At 44.1% G+C, this 19,860-nt stretch overlaps 1 protein-coding gene across 1 annotated transcript in view; it reads right to left on the bottom strand.

Annotated features, from left to right (window-relative positions):
• The window catches only part of LOC144485619 (inter-alpha-trypsin inhibitor heavy chain H3-like), a 105,606-nt gene that overhangs the window by 22,843 nt on the left and 62,903 nt on the right, over positions 1–19,860 (bottom strand). Inside the window, exons 9-14 of the mRNA XM_078203720.1 lie at positions 19,062–19,187; positions 15,877–16,058; positions 11,478–11,663; positions 5,137–5,276; positions 4,644–4,801; positions 2,052–2,102 (exon numbers count right to left, since the gene is read on the bottom strand). Coding sequence (XP_078059846.1) covers positions 2,052–2,102; positions 4,644–4,801; positions 5,137–5,276; positions 11,478–11,663; positions 15,877–16,058; positions 19,062–19,187 — 843 coding nt within the window. The remainder of the gene's footprint in view (positions 1–2,051; positions 2,103–4,643; positions 4,802–5,136; positions 5,277–11,477; positions 11,664–15,876; positions 16,059–19,061; positions 19,188–19,860) is intronic.

The following is a 19,860-nucleotide window of genomic DNA, read 5'->3' on the forward strand; positions in this document are numbered from 1 at the left end:
TTTTATATGTTTCTATGAAATCCCCTCTCATTCTTCTAAATTCCAGTGAGTATAAGCCCAGTCGATCCAATCTTTCTTCATATGGCAGTCCTGCCATTCTGGGAATCAGTCTGGTGAACCTTCACTGGACTCCCTCAGTAGAAAGAATGTCCTTCCTCAGATGAGGCAACCAAAACTGCACACAATACTCAAGGCGTGGCCTCATCAATGCTCTGTATAACTGCAGAAAGACATCCCTACTCCTATACTCAAATCCTCTTGTATGAAGGCCAGCATGCCATTAGCTTTCCTCACCGCCTGCTGTACCTGCATGCCAACCTTCAGCGACTGTTCCACCATGACACCCAGGTCACTTTGTACTTCCCCTTTTCCTAAATTGCCATTATTCAGATAATAATCTTCCTTCCTGTTTTTGCCACCAAAATGGATAACCTCACATTTATCCACATTATATTGCATTGGCAAATATTTGCCTACTCAGTCAGCTTGTCCAAGTCACCCTGCAGCCTCTTGGCATCCTCCTCACAGCACACACTGCCACACAACTTAGTGTCATCTGCAAATGGGAGAAATCCACGCCTTTTTTTTGGGTGACTTAAAAGTTTAATCTTATCACACTCCGTCAAAAAAAACTCAACAAACTTGAAATTCAACAGCAGAGGGAGTGGGCAGGGCCTAAATCGCCTTATGGTTGGCTGATAGCAGCAGAGGGCACCATTGTGCATGTGCAGGTTTCTGTGGAGTGAGAACAGCAGAGGCTCAGCACTCCACCCCCCGCTACTGTGTCACCCATGGTCAATCGCAAGCCCCCACCACCCGGAACGATCACAACCCTGCCCCCCCCACCCGGAATGTTCACCACCAACTTTCCCCCACTGTTCACCATTGCAGAGTGCGCAGTGGTACCCCCTCTCGCCCCCATCAATCACCGCTGCAGAGTGGCAGCAGTCCCCCCACCCTCCCCCCACCGATCACTGTGCAGGGTGCGCAGTGGTCCCACACCACCCCCCCCCCCCACCGAATGGCCTGCCCCAGTCACACCTCAGGTCCCACCCCCTTGGCATTGCCCAGTGCACAGTGGGCAGTGCCAGGGTTGCACTGCTCAAGGGGCATCCCGTGTCCCTGATCTCCCAGGGAGGCCTCAATGGCCTCTGGTTCTACTGGCAATAAGAGGTTTAACAACACCAGGTTAAAGTCCAACAGGTTTATTTGGTAGCAAAAGCCACACAAGCTTTCGGAGCTCCAAGCTCACCTGAAGAAGGGGCTGTAGGCTCCGAAAGCTTGTGTGGCTTTTGCTACCAAATAAACCTGCTGGATTTTAACCTGGTGTTGTTAAACTTCTTACTGTGTTTACCCCAGTCCAACGCCGGCATCTCCACATCATGTCTACTGGCAATGCCACCATGTCTGGTCCCCATGATGGGGTCCATATGTGATCCTCGCTGGAGAGAATCTTCCCTAATTACCATCAAATTTGAATTTACATTTATTTAAATAATATATTCATCCCCATGCCTCTACCACCCTTTCAAGCAGTGAGTTCCAGATTCCCACCAGCCTTTGGGTGAAAACATTTTCCCTCAAATCCCCTCTAAATATCCTGCCCCTTACCTTAAATCTATGCTCCCTGGCTGTCGACCTCAACCAAGGGGAAAGGTTTCTTCCTGTCTACCCTATCAGCTCCCCCTCAGCCTTCTCTGTTCTAAGGAAAGTAACTGCAGACTAGCCAGGTTCTCTTCATAGTTGAATGTCATGCACGTCTTTCCATCTCCTGGTTGCACTCAGTTTCCTGCTCTCCCTGTTGTTCTCATTTCCACTCCATTGGCATATGTTGTTCCTTTGCCATTCTGGCTGTGGAACTATGGAAGGCATCCTTTTGAATCGCCTGCTAATAAAGCTATCAGATCCAACCCTTTCCACTCTGGCAAATGAGCTGAAAATGCTTTGAAATCATGACTTTCTTCACATATCTCTTACACTTGTGCAGCAGCTTACCACTGCTCTCAGACACAACTTCCAAGTAAGACTAAGATTTGTTTATGAAAACGTACCCAATGCGTACATTGGAGAACTGAATTGTTTCCGTGGTCTCTCAATTTTTTCTGGAAAATAAATGAAAACATATATTTACTTTAATTTTTTTTAAAATCTGGCATGTATAGAAGTTCTTGATACTCAGTTTGTAAGTAGATCATTTTGAAGTTTTCCGTCTGTTGCTTCCTTCTAAGTGATGTGCAAATGGAAAAAAGAGTTCAAAACATATAGAAAAGGACAGCACATATACAGAGAATGAAAGAGAATAAGAGGGATACAGGGGGAGGTGATGGCCTAGTGGTATCATCGCTAGACCATTAATCCAGAAACTCAGCTGATGATCTTGGGACCCGGGTTTGAATCCTGCCACGGCACAAGGTGGGGTTTGAATTCAATTTTTTTTAAAATCTGGAATTAAGATGACTATGAAACCATGTCGGAAAAACACATCTGGATCACGAATGACCTTTAGGGAAGGAAATCTGCCATCCTTATCCGGTCTGATCTACATGTGAGTCCGGAGCCACAGCAATGTGTTTGACTCTCAAGGGCAACTAGGGGTGGGCAATAAATGCTGGCCAGCCAGCGACGCCCATGTCCCACGAATGAATTTTAAAAAAATCAGATGTACAATAGCAGCTTCCATTTATATCAAAACAGACAATGTTAATTTACTTTAACTTAAAGGGCGGACAGTGGCAGTACAGTAGTTAGCGTTGCTGCCTCACAGTGCCAGGAACCCGAGTTCGATTCCCGGCTTGGGTCTCTGTCTCCATGTTCTCTCCGTGTCTGCATGGGTTTCCTCTGAGTGGTCTGGTTTCTTCCTACAGTCTAAATGATGTGCTGATTAGGTGCATTGGCCACGTTAAAGTCTCCCTCAGTGTACCCGAACAGGTGCTGGACAGTGGAGACTGGGGGATTTTCACAGTAACTTCATTGCTGTGTTAATGCAAGCCTACTTGTGACACTAATAAATAAACTTTAAAAAAATGAGTGAACTAGATGAGTTTTTACAATGGTCACCATTATTGATACTAACTTTCATTTCCAGATCTTCTTAACTAATCAATGAGTGAGATTTGAACCCGTCACTCTAGAATATTAGCTGGGGCCTCTAGGCTACTAGTCTTGTGACATTAACACTACACCACACTCTCCCCCTGGAAAGCTGATCAGATTGGACAACATTTATGGAGATAGAAACTGATCAATGAGCTTTCATTTGCATTTCTATAGCACCTTTAATTTTGTAAATCATTCAACGATGCTTCACAGGAGTGATCAGATAAAAATGAATGGAAATTCAGAGAAGGATTTATGTCTAAAGGTTTAAGGTCTTTAAAGAGGCAACTGTATAAAGTGGTTTAGAGAAGAATTCTTGGACGTAGGGCTTGGACAGCTACATGTACAGGGTGCAATCTTACCAGTTCGTTACACTGGTCGATCGGTGTGGCAAACCGGTAAGATTGCATTCGAAGCCAAAAGTCGGGTTCGCATCCATTTTGTGCCGCACCAAACGCTACTGGCACTGTTTTGCCAGCAGGATTGGCTTTGCGCCCAAAAAGATATGGACAGGGATGTTAGGCAGAAGGGACTTGGTACAAAATAGGATACAGGCAGCAGATTTTTTTTTTAATGAGTTGAAGCTGACAGGATGTGGAGGGTGGGAAGACATCCAGGGCAGCAGAAGGATAGTTGAATGTTGAAATCACAAAATAATTGACAAGGTTTCCAGTAGCAATGGGCTGAGGCAGGAGCAGAGAGCAGGACCAGATGCACATGAGATCACAGGCGGCTAACCTGCCAACATTCCTGCAGCTCGGAAAATGACATGTGGGGAGGAACACATTGGTCCATTCCCCCAACACCTCACTTGCCACTTTGCCTACCTTCCTGATGTTGTTTTCAAATTTGTTTTGGGAAGCAACTGCACAGGATTTTAATGTTACTGCATAATATGTGTGTTTCATAGCATCATATTTTTTACATTATAAAATGGTGCATGTGCATCTAAGGAACAATTTCATGGAAGATCAACTAATTTTCTCAAATACAATTAAATCTCTGCTGCCTTTGACAATCATGAAAAATTCTGACTTGTTCAGAATGTCGGGCGATGCCGGCGACCCATGTTGCCATGTGGCGGGGTGGGGAGAGTTACACTGCTACCAACAATGGGGGGGGTGCGGTTGCAGGAGGTCTCCCAGTTCACTGGGAGATCAGGGTGCCTGCGCAACCTACGCAACGGCGCCCCAAGCAGTGAGCTTAGGCCCCTTCCCCCAATTGGTGCAAATTGCAATGCTGTCCAAAAAAGTGACAGAGTGCCTTAAGATTTCATTGCCAAACTCGCCCAAAAAACTCATCTCAAAGACACCCATTTTCAGACTTTTTTGACATTCGTAAGATAGCGCCCGTTTATTACTGTCAAATTTAATTTTTGATCTTTGCTTTTGGAGAAATTTAATGATTAATTGAAAAATGTTTTGCATATTAACATAAACATGTAGCTTTTTAAATTAAACGTACGCATCATGTGTTGACTGATAAACAAGGTGAGTGTCAATTGCAAAATCAAGATTGAATGAAATGTAGTTTTATTCAAACATTACCATCTTCTGGTGGTTTGTCAGCCACAAAAGTGTCATTTTTGTTTTCCTCTGGTTTTGTGACGACCATTGATGTTAAAGGAGTTACAAAGCTGTATTTGAGTGAAAGCTCCAGGATTCGATCTGTTAGGTTTTTCTTTTCATTTGTATCTGCAGAAACCCTGAAGATAACAATTGGTAGCAATTAATTTTGTATCATATGAAGCACAGTAAATACCTGTGCTGTCATTTAAAGAATTATTCCTGCAAAAATTTTTAACGGCCTGTGTGATATTCCTCTACGATTAATCAAAATAGATAATTAAACTTCGCGATTATTAGTCATTTTGCTCTAGTGACAGCTACAGTTAGTAAGAATAAAAGATAATGAAGGATTAAGAACCAAACCATTAACCTATCTTTCAGGTGCTGAATATCAGCTGTGCAAGTGTGTGAATCACGGCTTGTATATCAGTTACATTTCAAGCTCATAGGCAGAAAACTCCTGCTACTTTACCGCTTCTCAAAGAGCTGTTGTATGGTCAGATAAGCCCACAGTCGCTCAGTAAAATCACCAAAAATGTATTGCTGCTGCTGAGTGACACTTTCAGCTTCTGATACCTTCACTTTAGTTTGTAGAGTTAGGTTTTCATTGGCCTGTGGGAGAATTAAAGGTTTCAGCTGAAACTTGTGTTTAAGTATCGGGAACATACATTATAGAATCATAGAATCCTACAGTGCAGAAGGAGGCCATTCGGCCCATCGAGTCTGCACCGTCCACAATCCCACCCAGGCCCTATCCGCATAACCCCATGCACTTACACTGGCTAGTCCCTCTGACGCTAAGGGACAATTTAGCATGGCCAATGCACCTAACCCGCACATCTTTGGCTGTGGGAGGAAACCGGAGCACTCGGAGGAAACCCACGCAGATACGGGGAGAATGTGCAAACTCCACACAGACAGTGATCCAAGCCGCGAGTATAACCCGGGTCCCTGGCGCTGGTGCTGTGAGGCAGCAGTGCTAACCACTGTGCCACCGTGCCGCCCCGTCATGCATACTTTAATGCATGACAGAAATTCACAATTTGCTGTTGATTATGTTTTCATGTTAGGCACAAAGTACACAAATTATTTTCACAAAATATTTATCTCTATACTGCAACAGAACTAGTCAGAGATCTGAAGACGAATTTTCCCATTCCGCCAGCCATGGGAATCTTAGCGGGCGAGGGGTAGACCATGGAAAGGTCCATTGACCTCTGGTGGGATTTTCCGGTTTCGGGGCGAGCGGGGCTGGAAAATCCCGCCCCTCATTGTTTGCTTTGGGACCTTGCTTTGTGCAAATTGGCTGCCATGGTGGCTGACATAACAACATCAACCACTTTTCAAAAGTATATGAAATAACGTGAGATGTCCTAAGGATGTGAAGAATGTTATGTTTGAGTGCTTTCTTCATGATTATGTTCTTATCAGGAGTACAATGTGTGAACTTCAACTGAACAATGCTGGGTCCAATGTCCAATTCAAAGAGTGATGTAGAGATGCCGATGTTGGACTTGAGTGGGCGCAGTAAGAAGTCTCACAGCACCAGGTTAAAGTCCAACAGGTTTATTTAGAATCTCAAGCTTTCAGGACGCTGCTCCTTCATCAGGTGAGTGGGCCCACTCAACTGATGAAGGAGCAGCGCTCCGAAAGTTCGTGATTCAAAATAAACCTGTTGGACCTGAACCTGGTGTTGTGAGACTTCTTACAATGCTAGGGGAAAAGTGAATGCTGAAGGCAAGGGTTCAAGAAAATCTGCAGGGGAAAGGGGGCAGGCATGACAAAGAAGCAGAAAGGTTAAAAAAGAAAGACTTGGAAAGATAAAAAGGAACAGATCTTTACAAGGATAGACCACACTCGGTAACAATATCAAACAGGTGGGTGGCACAGTGGCACCGTGGTTAATACTGCTGTCACCCTGCGCCAGGTACCTGGGTTCAATTCCAGCCTCGGGTAACTGTCTACACATTCTCCCCGTGTCTGCGTGGATTTCCTCCGGGCACTCCAGTTTCCTCCCACAGTCCAAAAATGTGCAGGTTAGGTGGATTGGCCATGGTACAATGGCCCTTAGTGTCCCAAGGTGTTTAGGTTCGTTGGATTAGCCATGGTAAATGTGTGGAGTTACAGGGATAGGGTGGTGGAGAGGGCCTGGTTAGGATACTCTGTCAGAGAGTCGGTGCAGACCCGATGGGCAAAATGGCCTCCTTCTACATTGTAGAGATTCTATGAGATTAAGTGGGGGTACATGGTTAATAGGTAAGGTACTATGAATAAAACTGGGAATCTTGAAGCACAAGTCTGTGGTATGATATAAAGCTCAGACCAGGAAAAGACTGGAAACTGAACATTTATGGTTATAAAATATTCCAGTGGAATGTAGGAAGAAATGAGGGAGGAAATGTAGTACTTAAAATGTTCCAACTGCAGGGATAGAGCAAAGAGATTGTGACGAGGGACAGTGCAAAATCTGAATATAGAACACCTTTGTTAAAGAAGGGGCAAACCAGGGAATGACTGGCCCACCAGCCTAACATCAACAGTGGCTAAATTTCTAGAGGCTATTACATGGAATAAAATGAAATATTTTGCATAAGAGACATGGGTTGGTTAAGGACAGCCAATGGGAATTCATAAAAGGCCAGCCATATCTCATTTTTTAAGGAAGTAGTGGAAGTATTGATAAAGGAAATGGATGTTTCTTTCAAAGACATTTGGCCAGAGGTTGCTTTGCAAGCTTGTTGACAAAAGTGAACACATTATTAAAGGGAGTGTGGAAGCATGTATAGAAACTGGTTTAGATGGAATACAGTAGAGCTGTGCTTCCCATCAGTTACTGATGAAAGTGTGGGCTGGGGTTCTCCCAAAATATTCTAAGTCTCCGATTCGTGTGAAAACGGGAGTAACTCCACCAATTTTGGATTTTCAGATCAAATTTCCCACGCTCCAAGCATTGCAGAGTGCCTCAGCATGATTCCCTCTGAAAATTTGTGGGCGGGGCCTATTAGCACCCAAAGGGCCGGCAGAATAGCATTGAGCGGGCCACTGCGCATGTGCTGATCTGCCAGCGCGGAGTTTGGTGCATGCGCACTACCCCCACGTTGCCAGCCTCCCAATCGCTGGCCAGCCCTGCAGCCTCCCATCGCTGCCCCTCCGACCCCCCCCCACCAATCGCTGGCCTCCCAGACCTCCCCGAGCCAACCAGCTCCGTTCTCCCCGACCCTCCACCCAGCCAGCCCCAATCTCCTGATCATCGTACCCCCCTCCCTCCCAACAATCCCAACCACGGCAGTCCCAAAGCGCCCCCCAGCAGCTGCGTTCCCCCCTCCACCACCGTCCCCCTCCCCCCCCCCCCCCCCCCCCCCCCCCCCCCAACCTGGATGGCCAGCCCTGATCTCCTCTTCCCTCCTTCTGCCTGTGATGCTCTGGCAGAGTGGCAGTGGGCTCACCCTTTCACCCACACCAATCGCTCCCCCCCAAATAGGCCCCGCCTCCTCTGTCCCCATTCCCTTGTCACGACCCGATGCCTGGTGGGCAGTACCAAGGTGTCCCTTGGGCATTGTCAGTCTGCCCCTTGGGCAGTGCCAGATGGCCATGTTGGTACTGGCTGGCTGGCACTGCCCAGGGGGCACCCCCTCTTACACCTGACCTCCTGGGGGAGCCTCAATGGCCTCTCTTCCCTCCAGCAGGGTCGGGTTGCCTGTTCCCCGTTAGTGGAGAGCAGTTGTAAACCTGGCTGGAGTGAACCACTCCTGGCCGGATGGGGGAAGAGGGAGATGCAAGCGGGCCTGGAAACCTCAGTCCCGGGCCTGCTAATCATATGCTAATTGCAATTACAAAATTGAAATCAGCTTTGCGCCAATTACCAGCGCGGAGCTGATGGTGCCGGCCGCCCAGCGGGAAGCCTGCGGAATGGCCTCCGCTGATGTCTGCTGGCCCATTGCACTGCCAGAGCAGCACGGTGGGCTGGGAGAATCGCCCCCGTGATCTTTTCATTTTATCCAAATGATTTGGATTTTGGAGACACAATATCAAAATTGGCAGCCAATATAAAAATAAGGAGCATGGATAACCTTTAAGAGAACTGAGTGAGGCTAATTGAAACAAAAATCAAGAAAGATGTCGAAAAAACTACCAATCCAATATCTCCTGCACAACACCATCATCAAATGTTTAAATTACCCCCGATTATCTCCTGGGAGGCACAAACTGGTCTTCTGATTGGGCGGATAAATCATAGTTGATATTTAATATAGAGAATGTAAGAATAAACATTTTGGCAGTAAAATAGAGGTTATGTACATGAAACGATAACATTTTAAAAGGAGCTGAGAGAAAAGTGTTTGACAGTACGAAGACAAGTTGATAAGTGATTTTACACATAGAAGTTCAGAGTAGAAAAGCAAAGAGATAATACTAAACCTATCCAAATTTTTAATATTTGCAACATAGACCTGGATTTTCACTAAATTGGGATGACACGGGAAATGCCTTTAAAAATGTCGGGTGGGTCCTGATCTCATTCCTAGGCTGTGTGATTTTTGGATGTCTTTAAAGAATGCAGGCTGCTTCCGGTCAAAAGTCCACACCTCGCACTCGCAATCTGACAGGCTCCATTGCGGTGATGGGCGTATCCTATTCAGCAATTTTCACGGAGGCGGGTCAGTTTTTAAAGGGCTTGTAGTTCACGATCCTCAGAGGGAAAAAGGGTAAGTTGTAAATGTCCTCCTCATGCCAAAGTATGGCTCCCTCAACCACCCATGGCCTACCATGATCGCCATGTCAAAATGTGCTCCCCAACCCATCACCTACGGCCCCTCATTATACATTCTTGGTTGAGAGCCCAGGCATCCATTAGAGTCCTGAAACACCGGAGCCCCAGACCTAATATTGCTTGATTGACAGCTCTGGCTCTCTGCTGTCGATTTCACAATGTTTATTTACACAATATTTGAAATTTTAAATGCCTGCAGCTTCATCTATTCAAACCTTTAAGGGTATGAATCCTTGACATCTTTATTGCCCTGACCTATTAATGGTTTCTGAAGAATGGAAAATTATCAATGAATGATTTTTCTTAAAGCTTTTTTTAAAAAACACATCTTACTGTCACTATAGGTTCATTGCTTCTATAGTGGATGAATGGACATGGGAGTGCCATAGCTTGGTGTGGGGTGCATGAGGGGCCATAGAGTGGGTGGGAGAGGTGCATGAAGTATCATAAATGAGGCATGGGGAGAGTGGGGGTTTTGAAGAGTGAAGGGCTGAAGAGCTTTCCATTTTAATTTTAATTGGGACCAAGTTGGGCACGAAGGGCCTGTTTCCATGCTGTAAACCTCGATGACCTCTTTGACTATGACTCTAGGTTCCACAGCATTGAGGCTGGTCTTTAAAATGGCCCACCTCCACTTTTCCCAGGGCCGGATGGCCCAATTCCAGACTGCACCCACCCCTCTGCAGTGAAGATCCCCATCCTTGTGGGCACTTTCCCTCAAGGTGGGTGGGTTAAGCCAATAATTTTTGTGGCTCCTGCTGCCTGTCTTGTTGGTGAAAATCCAGGCCACTGAGTGCACTTTCCCACTATCTTATTTGAGAAGGCTGTCAAGGCTGCGGAATGGTTACAGATGACATTCAGACAGATTCAATTCACAATAAGAAGTTCAGGCGCTGAGGTCAGAATGGCGACATTGGACTTTTATTAAAACAGTGAAATTAAGAGAAGATCTGATTGAATCATTCAAATTTATGAAGGGGTTTTATCAGGGGGATGGAGAAAACTTCTTTCTATGAGTCGTCATCAATAACTGAAAGGCATGAAGAGGTCAGAGGGGTGCTTTAAATAATTTGGCAGGGTAGGGTACCACAATGAAGCATCAGAGAAGAGATACAAATGCACATAGAACTGAAGGAGTTAACCAGCAATCGAATAAAGGGTAGATCAGAAACAGGAAGGTCCTGACAGATAAAACATTAGGGCAGACTAAGATCGGTTTAAAATGCATGTGTGTAACTGTCAGGATCGTGGTAAATGTCATCGAATAGAATCCCTACAGTGCAGAAGGAGGCCATTTGGCCCATCGAGTCTGCACTGACCACAATCCCATCCAGGCCCTATCCCCATAACCCCACGTTTTTACATTGCTAATCCCTCTGACACCAAGGGGCAATTTAGCAAAGCCAATCCACCTAACCTGCACATCTCTGAACTGTGGAAGGAAACCGCAGCGCTCGGAGGAAACCCACACAGGCACGGGGAGAATGTGCAGACTCCGCACAGGTAATGACCCAAGCCAGGAATTGAACCTGAGTCCCTGGCACTGTGAGGCAGCAGAGCTAACCACTGCATCACCATGCCGCACTTACATGGTTGCTGAGTTGCAGGCACAAGTTGTCCCATGAAGTCAGGATTCCAGGGTGGCACTAACAGAGTTGGCTCAAACAGGAGGCAAACGGTTACTTAATGTTTCTGGCTACAATATATTCAGGAGAGATAGGGTGGAATAAAAAGGAGGAATGAGCTTGATCAAAAGTACTATTATAGCACCGGAAAGGAATGACATACTTGAAGATTCAAAGGTTATAATTAAGGAACACAGAGGTGCTATTACCCTGTTGGGTGTAGAATCTTTTAAACAGGAAGCCGATAATTAATTATAAGAAAACATTTTTGGTAAGGTACGAGGGAAGGAGAAAGAAACAGAGGTGAAGAGATAATTCTTTCATAGGCACAATGGGTTAAATAACTTCCTACATGCAATACTGTCTTCTATTTTCCACCCAATATATAAATTGAAATAACTGATAGAGGGTACCTACAGTTTGAGCAAGGACCTCTGCTACGAGAAAATTCAGATTGTTGTCTGAAATCTTGCCAGCCACGACAATTTCAGAGCCATCGTAATACTGTTTAAAATTGGCCTGAGTTAAATCTGAAATGGCATTCTCTGGATATTGCAATTCAATGTCCAGAAGCAAGGGATTGGCCACTTCATCATAAAAACCCTGTGAAAAAGAAAACAAAGAATTTGACATACTTTCTAAACAATCATAATACCGATGAGAGATTAAGCTTGGAAACTCCCCGCGCAACACAAACAGAGGTCGAAATGCATTTGCAGGACCATTTGCTCCTGATATTGAGGTTTTGTGTGCTTTTCTACTCGTTTTTAGTTCTGAACTTAACCACTTGCTTGCTCAGGAAGCATTCATTTGGTGGCCATTTAAAGTACCACAGGGTAAAATATCTGTGCTCTTGCCTCAAAGGATAGATCAATAAACTGCAGAATTCCTGAATGTGAAAGACTTCTCAATTTAGTTTATTTAAAGTTCGTTTATTAGTGTCACAAGTAGGCTTACATTAACACTGCAATGAAGTTACTGTGAAAATCCCCTAGTCGCCACACTCCGGTGCTTGTTCAGGTACACTGAGGGAGAATTTAGCATGGCCAATGCACCTAACCAGCACGTCTTTCGGACTGTGGGAGGAAAATGGAGCACCCGGAGGAAACTCACACACACATGGAGAGAATGTGCAGACTCCGGATTTTTGCAGTAACTTCGTTGCAGTGTTAATGTAAGCTTACTTGTGACACTAATAAAATAAACTTTAAATTGACAGTGACCCAAGCTGGGAATCAAACCCAGGTCCCTAATGCTGAGGCAGCAGTGCTAACCACTGGGCCACCGTGCCGCCCCGTGGTTGTTGGTAATTGAATCTCTTATTGTCCTCCATTTATATCTGAAAAAACATAGCAACAAGCGTAGGAGAAAATTGTTAACGTAAGACAAGGAAATTCTGGATGACTTTACAAGACTTTTAAAATAACATAGAGGAAATCTGGTTGGAAGCCCTTGATTTGCATACATAGGGCTGGATTTAGGGCTGACCTCTCTGCCCAAGACCGCAAGAAACTTGAAAAGGTCGTGAGTGTAGCTCAATCCATCACACAAACCAGCCTCCCATCCATTGACTCTGTCTACACTTCCCGCTGCCCCAGCAAAGCAGTCAGCATAACTAAGGACCCCACACACCCCAGACATTCTCTCTTCCATTTTCTTCCGTCGGGAAAAAGATACAAAAGTCTGACATCATGTACATTGGATGAGAATATAGGGGGCATGGTTAGCAAGTTTGCAGATGACACCAAGATTGGTGGCATAGTGGACAGTGAAGAAAGTTATCTCCAATTGCAACGGGATCTTGATCAATTGGGCCAGTGGGCTGACGAATGGCAGATGGAGTTTAATTTAGACAAATGCAAGGTGATGCATTTTGGTAGATTGAACCAGGGCAGGACTTACTCAGTTAATGATAGGATGTTGGGGAGAGTTACAGAACAAAGAGATCTAGGGGTACATGTTCATAGTTCCTTGAAAGTGGAGTCACAGGTGGACAGAGTGGTGAAGAAGGCATTCGGCATGCTTGGTTTCATCGGTCAGAACTTTGAATACAGGAGTTGGGACGTCTTGTTGAAGCTGTACAAGACTTTGGTAAGGCCACACTTGGAATACTGTGTGCAATTCTGGTCACCCTAATATAGAAAGGATATTATTAAACTAGAAAGAGTGCAGAAAAGATTTACTAGGATGCTACCGGGACTTGATGGATTGAGTTATAAGGAGAGGCTGAATAGACTGGGACTTTTTTCTCTGGAGCGTAGGAGGCTGAGTGGTGACCTTTTAGAGGTCTATAAAATAATGAGGGGCATAGACAAGGTAGATAGTCAATATCTTTTCCCAAAGGTAGGGGAGTCTAAAACTAGAGGGCATAGGTTTAAGGTGAGAGGGGAGAGATACAAAAGTGTCCAGAGGGGCAATGTTTTCACACAGAGGGTGGTGAGTGTCTGGAACAAGCTGCCAGAGGTAGTAGTAGAGGCAGGTACAATTTTATCTTTTAAAAAGCATTTAGATAGTTACATGGAAAATTGCGATGGAAAATTTTCGGATTGGAGGCAGGTTGCTAGCAGAGTTCCGCAGGGATCAGTGCTTGGTCCTCTGCTCTTTGTGATTTTTATTAATGACTTAGAGGAGGGGGCTGAAGGGTGGATCAGTAAATTTGCTGATGACACCAAGATTGGTGGAGTAGTGGATGAGGTGGAGGGCTGTTGTAGGCTGCAAAGAGACATAGATAGGATGCAAAGCTGGGCTGAAAAATGGCAAATGGAGTTTAACCCTGATAAATGTGAGGTGATTCATTTTGGTAGGACTAATTTAAATGTGGATTACAGGGTCAAAGGTAGGGTTCTGAAGACTGTGGAGGAACAGAGAGATCTTGGGGTTCATATCCACAGATCTCTAAAGGTTGCCACTCAAGTGGATAGAGCTGTGAAGAAGGCCTATCGTGTGTTAGCTTTTATTAACAAGGGGTTGGAGTTTAAGAGCCGTGGGGTTATGCTGCAACTGTACAGGACCTTGGTGAGACCACATTTGGAATATTGTGTGCAGTTCTGGTCACCTCACTATAAGAAGGATGTGGAAGCGCTGGAAAGAGTGCAGAGGAGATTTACCAGGATGCTGCCTGGTTTGGAGGGTAGGTCTTATGAGGAAAGGTTGAGGGAGCTAGGGCTGTTCTCTCTGGAGCGGAGGAGGCTGAGGGGAGACTTAATAGAGGTTTATAAAATGATGAAGGGGATAGATAGAGTGAATGTTCAAAGACTATTTCCTCGGGTGGATGGAGCTATTACGAGGGGGCATAACTATAGGGTTCGTGGTGGGAGATATAGGAAGGATATCAGAGGTAGGTTCTTTACGCAGAGAGTGGTTGGGGTGTGGAATGGACTGCCTGCAGTGATAGTGGAGTCAGACACTTTAGGAACATTTAAGCGGTTATTGGATAGGCACATGGAGCACACCAGGATGATAGGGAGTGGGATAGCTTGATCTTGGTTTCAGATAAAGCTCGGCACAACATCGTGGGCCGAAGGGCCTGTTCTGTGCTGTACTGTTCTATGTTCTATGTTCTATGGGTACGATGGGTATAGAGGGATATGGGCCAAATGCGGGCAATTGGGATTAGCTTAGGGGTTTTCAAAAAAAGGGCGGCATGGACAAGTTGGGCCGAAGGGCCTGTTTCCATGCTGTAAACCTCTATGACTCTATGACTCTACAAACCAACTCAAGAACAGCTTCTTCCCTGCTGCCATCAGATTTTTGAATGGACCTACCTTTCATTAAGTTGATCTTTCTCTACACCCTAGTTATGACTGTAACACTACGTTCTGCACTCTCTCGTTTCCTCTTCTATGAATGGTATGCTTTGTATAGCGCACAAGAAACAATACTTTTCACTGTATGCTGATACATGTGACAATAATAAATCAAATCAAATCAAATTTACTACAGCCTATTGCAACAGAAACCCTGGTGGTTGGACCCACTTAATCATGAGGCAGTTTCAAAATAAAGTGTCTCCCACTTAAGTTGGAGATAAGGAGGAATTTCTTCTTCTGGGGTTGTTAATCTTTGAAATTCACTGCCCCAAAGAGCAGTGTATCACAAGGGAGTGAAGGTCTATGAGTTAAAGGGATCAGTTCGCTCAGTTAACTGGATGGATTGTTCACAATGCATAGCGATGCCAACAGTGCGGGTTCAATTGCTGTACCGGCTGAGGTTATTCATGAAGGGCCCGCCTTCTCAACCTTACAGGAATAGGGCCTGGTGGGATTGTGGTCAGTACAGACTCAATGGGGCGAATGGCCTCCTTCCATACTATAGGGATTCTGTGATTCTAAGGCAGGCAAGAAAGTAGAAGTGAAACCCAGTCAGGTCAGCAGTGCTCTTATTGGATGGCAGAGGGGGCTTGAGGTATCAAAATAGTCAACTCCTGCTCATATTTTGTATGTTCTTCCTTGCTTAAGTTCTTCTGCTCACATGAAACCACACGTGGAACGAAGATTGAATTAAACAGCTGCAGTGTGTTTGACAACTTATACTGCAAGTCAGACTTACAAGACACAAGTTACCAATCATTATACAAAGTAGTACATAAGATAACTCGTGGGAAGAGGTGAGTGAAATTCTGCGGATTTCTTCACAGATACTCCCACTCCAACACTATCACTTTGCCAGCAGTGCAGTTATAATTCAGTTTGTTAGTGTCAATAGAGTTTCGGTTGCACTTGTTTTGTAGGTACAGCAGTAATAGGAACATCTCTGAGGAGATTCTGGACCATAGAAAGTGAGACAATATCAGTAAATATTTAATAATCATTTTTACCTGGAGCTGTAAGGGAGCATCTGAATCCTCATAAATTCTCCGTGCTACACCGTCATTCTCCAGTGACATTTTCTCCAGAAAATTGTAATTAACATCAAAACCAAAACCAAGGGAATAGACGGTGTACCTGCCATTGACAGCACCTTTAACATTCTGCTGGATTTTTGTTGGGTTTGATTCTCCTGTAATAAAAATAAATATAATTAAGTTTGGAACTGTCCATTTAGTGAAGTGAGCCAATGTGCTACTAACCTCAGGTAAAATAAATGATTAATGAAATATTTCTACTTTTCACAAACTTTTTAAGGGATTCTACCGGGATGGGAGAAGGTTTAACTTGGTAACATTATTAATAGTTTAGGTCCCACTTATAGAGTGACTTAACTTATACATTCCAATAATTTTATCACTGATACATATATTGCATGACATATTGTAGTGATTGTTCTTTTAAGGGAAACACAGAAGGTCACCTGGCCTGGGTGACTAATTGGGAGTCAGAGTGGGTAATCACACCCAGAAGGTGGAGTCCTCTCTTTGGAAGGATACATGTAGGGGGCTAGGTGCTGTATTGCTATATGATTCTTCTTGTTATTAAATCATTTTGTGTTTTACTGAAGTCTATGAAAATGCTTCGTTTCATCTGACAACGAGGATAAGAGTATCATGACACTGCCTCTGGCCCGACACCTGTGAGTATCCTGTTTTAATCTAAGTCTTAAAAAAAGTACTCGCCCAAATGCCTCTCACAGACCCATTTATGATGTTGAGATATTGCCAGATCCTGAGTAATGTGGAATCAGAAAAGATAGACAGTTCCAAGCTGTGTGGGCAAGAGAGAGAATATGCCAGTACCCCTCAGTCAAAATCCACAAGGAGGGTGAGCAAAATACAGAATTGTACCTCAGCTAACATTGTAGACTAGGAGGTGAGGCGGTGCAGGAAGCCTTAGAGTGGCTGAGGGACAGATGCAGAACAAACCTGAATTGGCTGGTACTGTCAAAAGTTTAGAAACATATAGAAAAAAAATCAAGAGAAAATAATACTGGAAAACAAGAGCTGTGCCTTTAAGTTTTTAAAAATAGAAATTAAGTTTAAAAAAAACATAGAGGTACTGTAAAGTTTTTATAAAGGGGTAGACAGAAAGCAGTGCTTTAAGTAAAAAAAGCCCCAAAGTGAGGTGTCCCAAAGTACAGGAAAAATCAAGGAGTTGAAACTGGTGAGTGTGGTAAACAACTGTTAAGCTTATTGCCTGTGTGTATGTGTGACATGCCTGGGCATGCCCCTGCCGGCCCTGCCTGAGACTCCTCCCCCCCTGGTCCAGGTATAAAGGTGACTGCTCCCAACCCCCCTGCCTCAGTCGCCGGACCAGTTCATCAGCATGGGTATGCTCCAAGTCTTTTGCAAATAAAAGCCTATTTGTTCTTGCATACTAACTAGTCTTTGCTTGATTGATAGTGCATCAGTGAGTTCCCAACGTTGGAGCAGAGACTGTGGGGGTTCCATGGCAGGAATCGCTGCATTGATGGACTTCAAACAAAAGGAGAGAAGTCCTTAAGATTTTAAAGAAAGAAATAGCAATTTTAAAAAACAATGGCCTCAAACAGACTTTGCCAGGTCTCCAAGTGAAATTGACAGAAAGACAGACATCTTAAAAAAAAGAAAGAAAAAAGGCTGTCCAAACAGCCTGAAGAAAAAGAAAGCTCCCCAAGATTACTGAAAAGGTTTTCCTTTATTAAAAGGAGAAGTTTCAGAAGTTCAAAAAAGTAAGAGAGAAACCAGGCTTGCACCAAAATTCCAAAAGCATGGGAAAAGGACAGAGAGAAGCTGGCAGCTGAGCAAAAAAAAAAATGACAGTCTTAAAGTAGCGATACATTTAAAGCAGCAACAACAAGAAGAAACAAACGGCTATGGACCGGAAAATTGGATAAGACTCCAGGTAGAGGGCAACAGGAAAGGTCCATAAGCAACAAAGTCCTCAAAGAAGAGGCAAAGGAAGAGATCAGAGAAGGCAATGAAGAACCCATCAACCATGATGTGAAATTAATCAGACCTAAGCACTGACAGGCCAAATCCTCGGAAGATTCCAGAAGGTAGCCAGACAAATGTGCTAGCAGCGTTCGAAAGAAACCACTTCCCCAGCTTCCCCAGAAGTGCGTCAGGACATGGCAGTGACAAGAGCAGCTCGCCTCCATGCCAAAGAGAAAGAGAGAGAGAGAGAGAGATTTGAGAGTTCAACGTACTGACAGAATTGCGAGGATCCGGGGTAGTATACAAATTTCTAAATGATCGATTGGCTAGAGCAAGAGAGAATTGTTATAGTTGTAAAACTATATTTTACTGTTTGGAATAAAGTTGCTACTTGGTTATTTACTATTAGTTCGTGTGCGTAGTCCTTTTGTCTGATATATGCAGGGGTGTTTGAGTGAAATCCATTATACACAGTGCTGGTTGAGTGAGTCTGCAGGATATTAGAAATACACCGGACAACACCTCACCCGCTCGGATTCAGTGTCGGCCGGGCAATAAAATTCCTGCGTATGTCTCTGAGGAAATTGGCAGCAGTGGCTAAACTTCAATAATAACTAATTACCTGTAAAACATGTTGGATGGTGCTGTGGTCATGAAAGGGCCTGTATGACTACAACCTGTTTTCTTTAAGATTGTGAAATATAGTCAGAAGGGACAAATATTCTGCACCTGGATCTCACCAAGGCCTTAGTGGATTGAAGGCAGTGGGAATTAATTCAGAGCGCTTAGGCAAGGGAACCCAGGAAAATTTCTAATACAATCCCAAATTTGTAATGGGGACAATCCCCATGATTTGGAAATTTCTAGGAGAAAGGCTTTGGGCACAATCTTACTAGCCGTTCATGCCACACTCCCAGCATGGTCAGAGAATTTGGCACCCAGCCAAATCTCCGTTCACTGTAACAGGATGGGAAAATCCCGCCGGTGTGAATGGTGGTAACATTCTGGTCTTGATGTTTAATTTCTATTTTTGCATTTTATTATCAGAAAACATAGATTATAAAATATTGCAATATTTTTCAATGAACTCTAATTAAGGAACCCTCAGAATGAAGGTTTCACATCATCCTTCTAAGATCTACCTTGTCCATGTTCCGCTTTGAGCTTTAGTTTTGTAACCAGTTTTTCAAAGGAAGGTACTTAATTTTAATAACCTGAATTTGGATGACCGTCAGTTAACAAAATGATCATGGAGATACTTCTTTCAGGCAGTTGCCTGTCTCGATGGCCCTTGTTGAGAAGTCGCACTGCTTCCATCATTGGGTCATTTATATTTGTTACTGCAATAGAAGAATTTTGCTGAAATTTACACAGTTATGTGACGCCACCAAAATATAAATTAGGCAACTAAATTTCAGATGTTAAAGTGTGATTTGACTTCTTGTCTTTAATAAGCACTGGGACAAAATTGCAAAGTGTGGCAAAATGGCTCTGTTTGAATATCTGAGCGTTGTTAACCACATCATTAGAAAATGGAACAAAAACAGAAAATGCTGGAAAATCTCAGCAGGTCTGACAGCATCTGTGGTGAGAGAACAGAGCCAACATTTCGAGTCTAGATGGCCCTTTGAAGGGTCATCTAGACTTGAAATGTTGGCTCTATTCTCTCCCTACAAATGCTGTCAGACCTGGTGAGATTTTCCAGCATTTTCTGTTTTTGTTTCAGATTCCAGCATCTGCAGTATTTTGCTTTTAATTAGAAAATGGATCTGATTAAACACTGCTAAACTGTAATCCCATATCTGCGTTATGTTCCACCTTTGTAGTAAGTTAAGAAACTGTTATGTCCTGCAGGTAGTGTTCTCGCCTGAGTCGCAAGGTTCCAGTTCAGATCCCACTCCAGGACTTGAGCACAAAAACTAAGGCTGACACTCTGGTGCAGTAGTGGGAAAGCACTGCACCATTACAGATGTGACGTTAAAGCAGGACCCCTTCTACCTGCTTGGATAGATG

The sequence above is a fragment of the Mustelus asterias genome, chromosome 3 (genome assembly GCF_964213995.1).
Source record: "Mustelus asterias chromosome 3, sMusAst1.hap1.1, whole genome shotgun sequence".
Classification (NCBI taxonomy): Eukaryota; Metazoa; Chordata; class Chondrichthyes; order Carcharhiniformes; family Triakidae; genus Mustelus; species Mustelus asterias.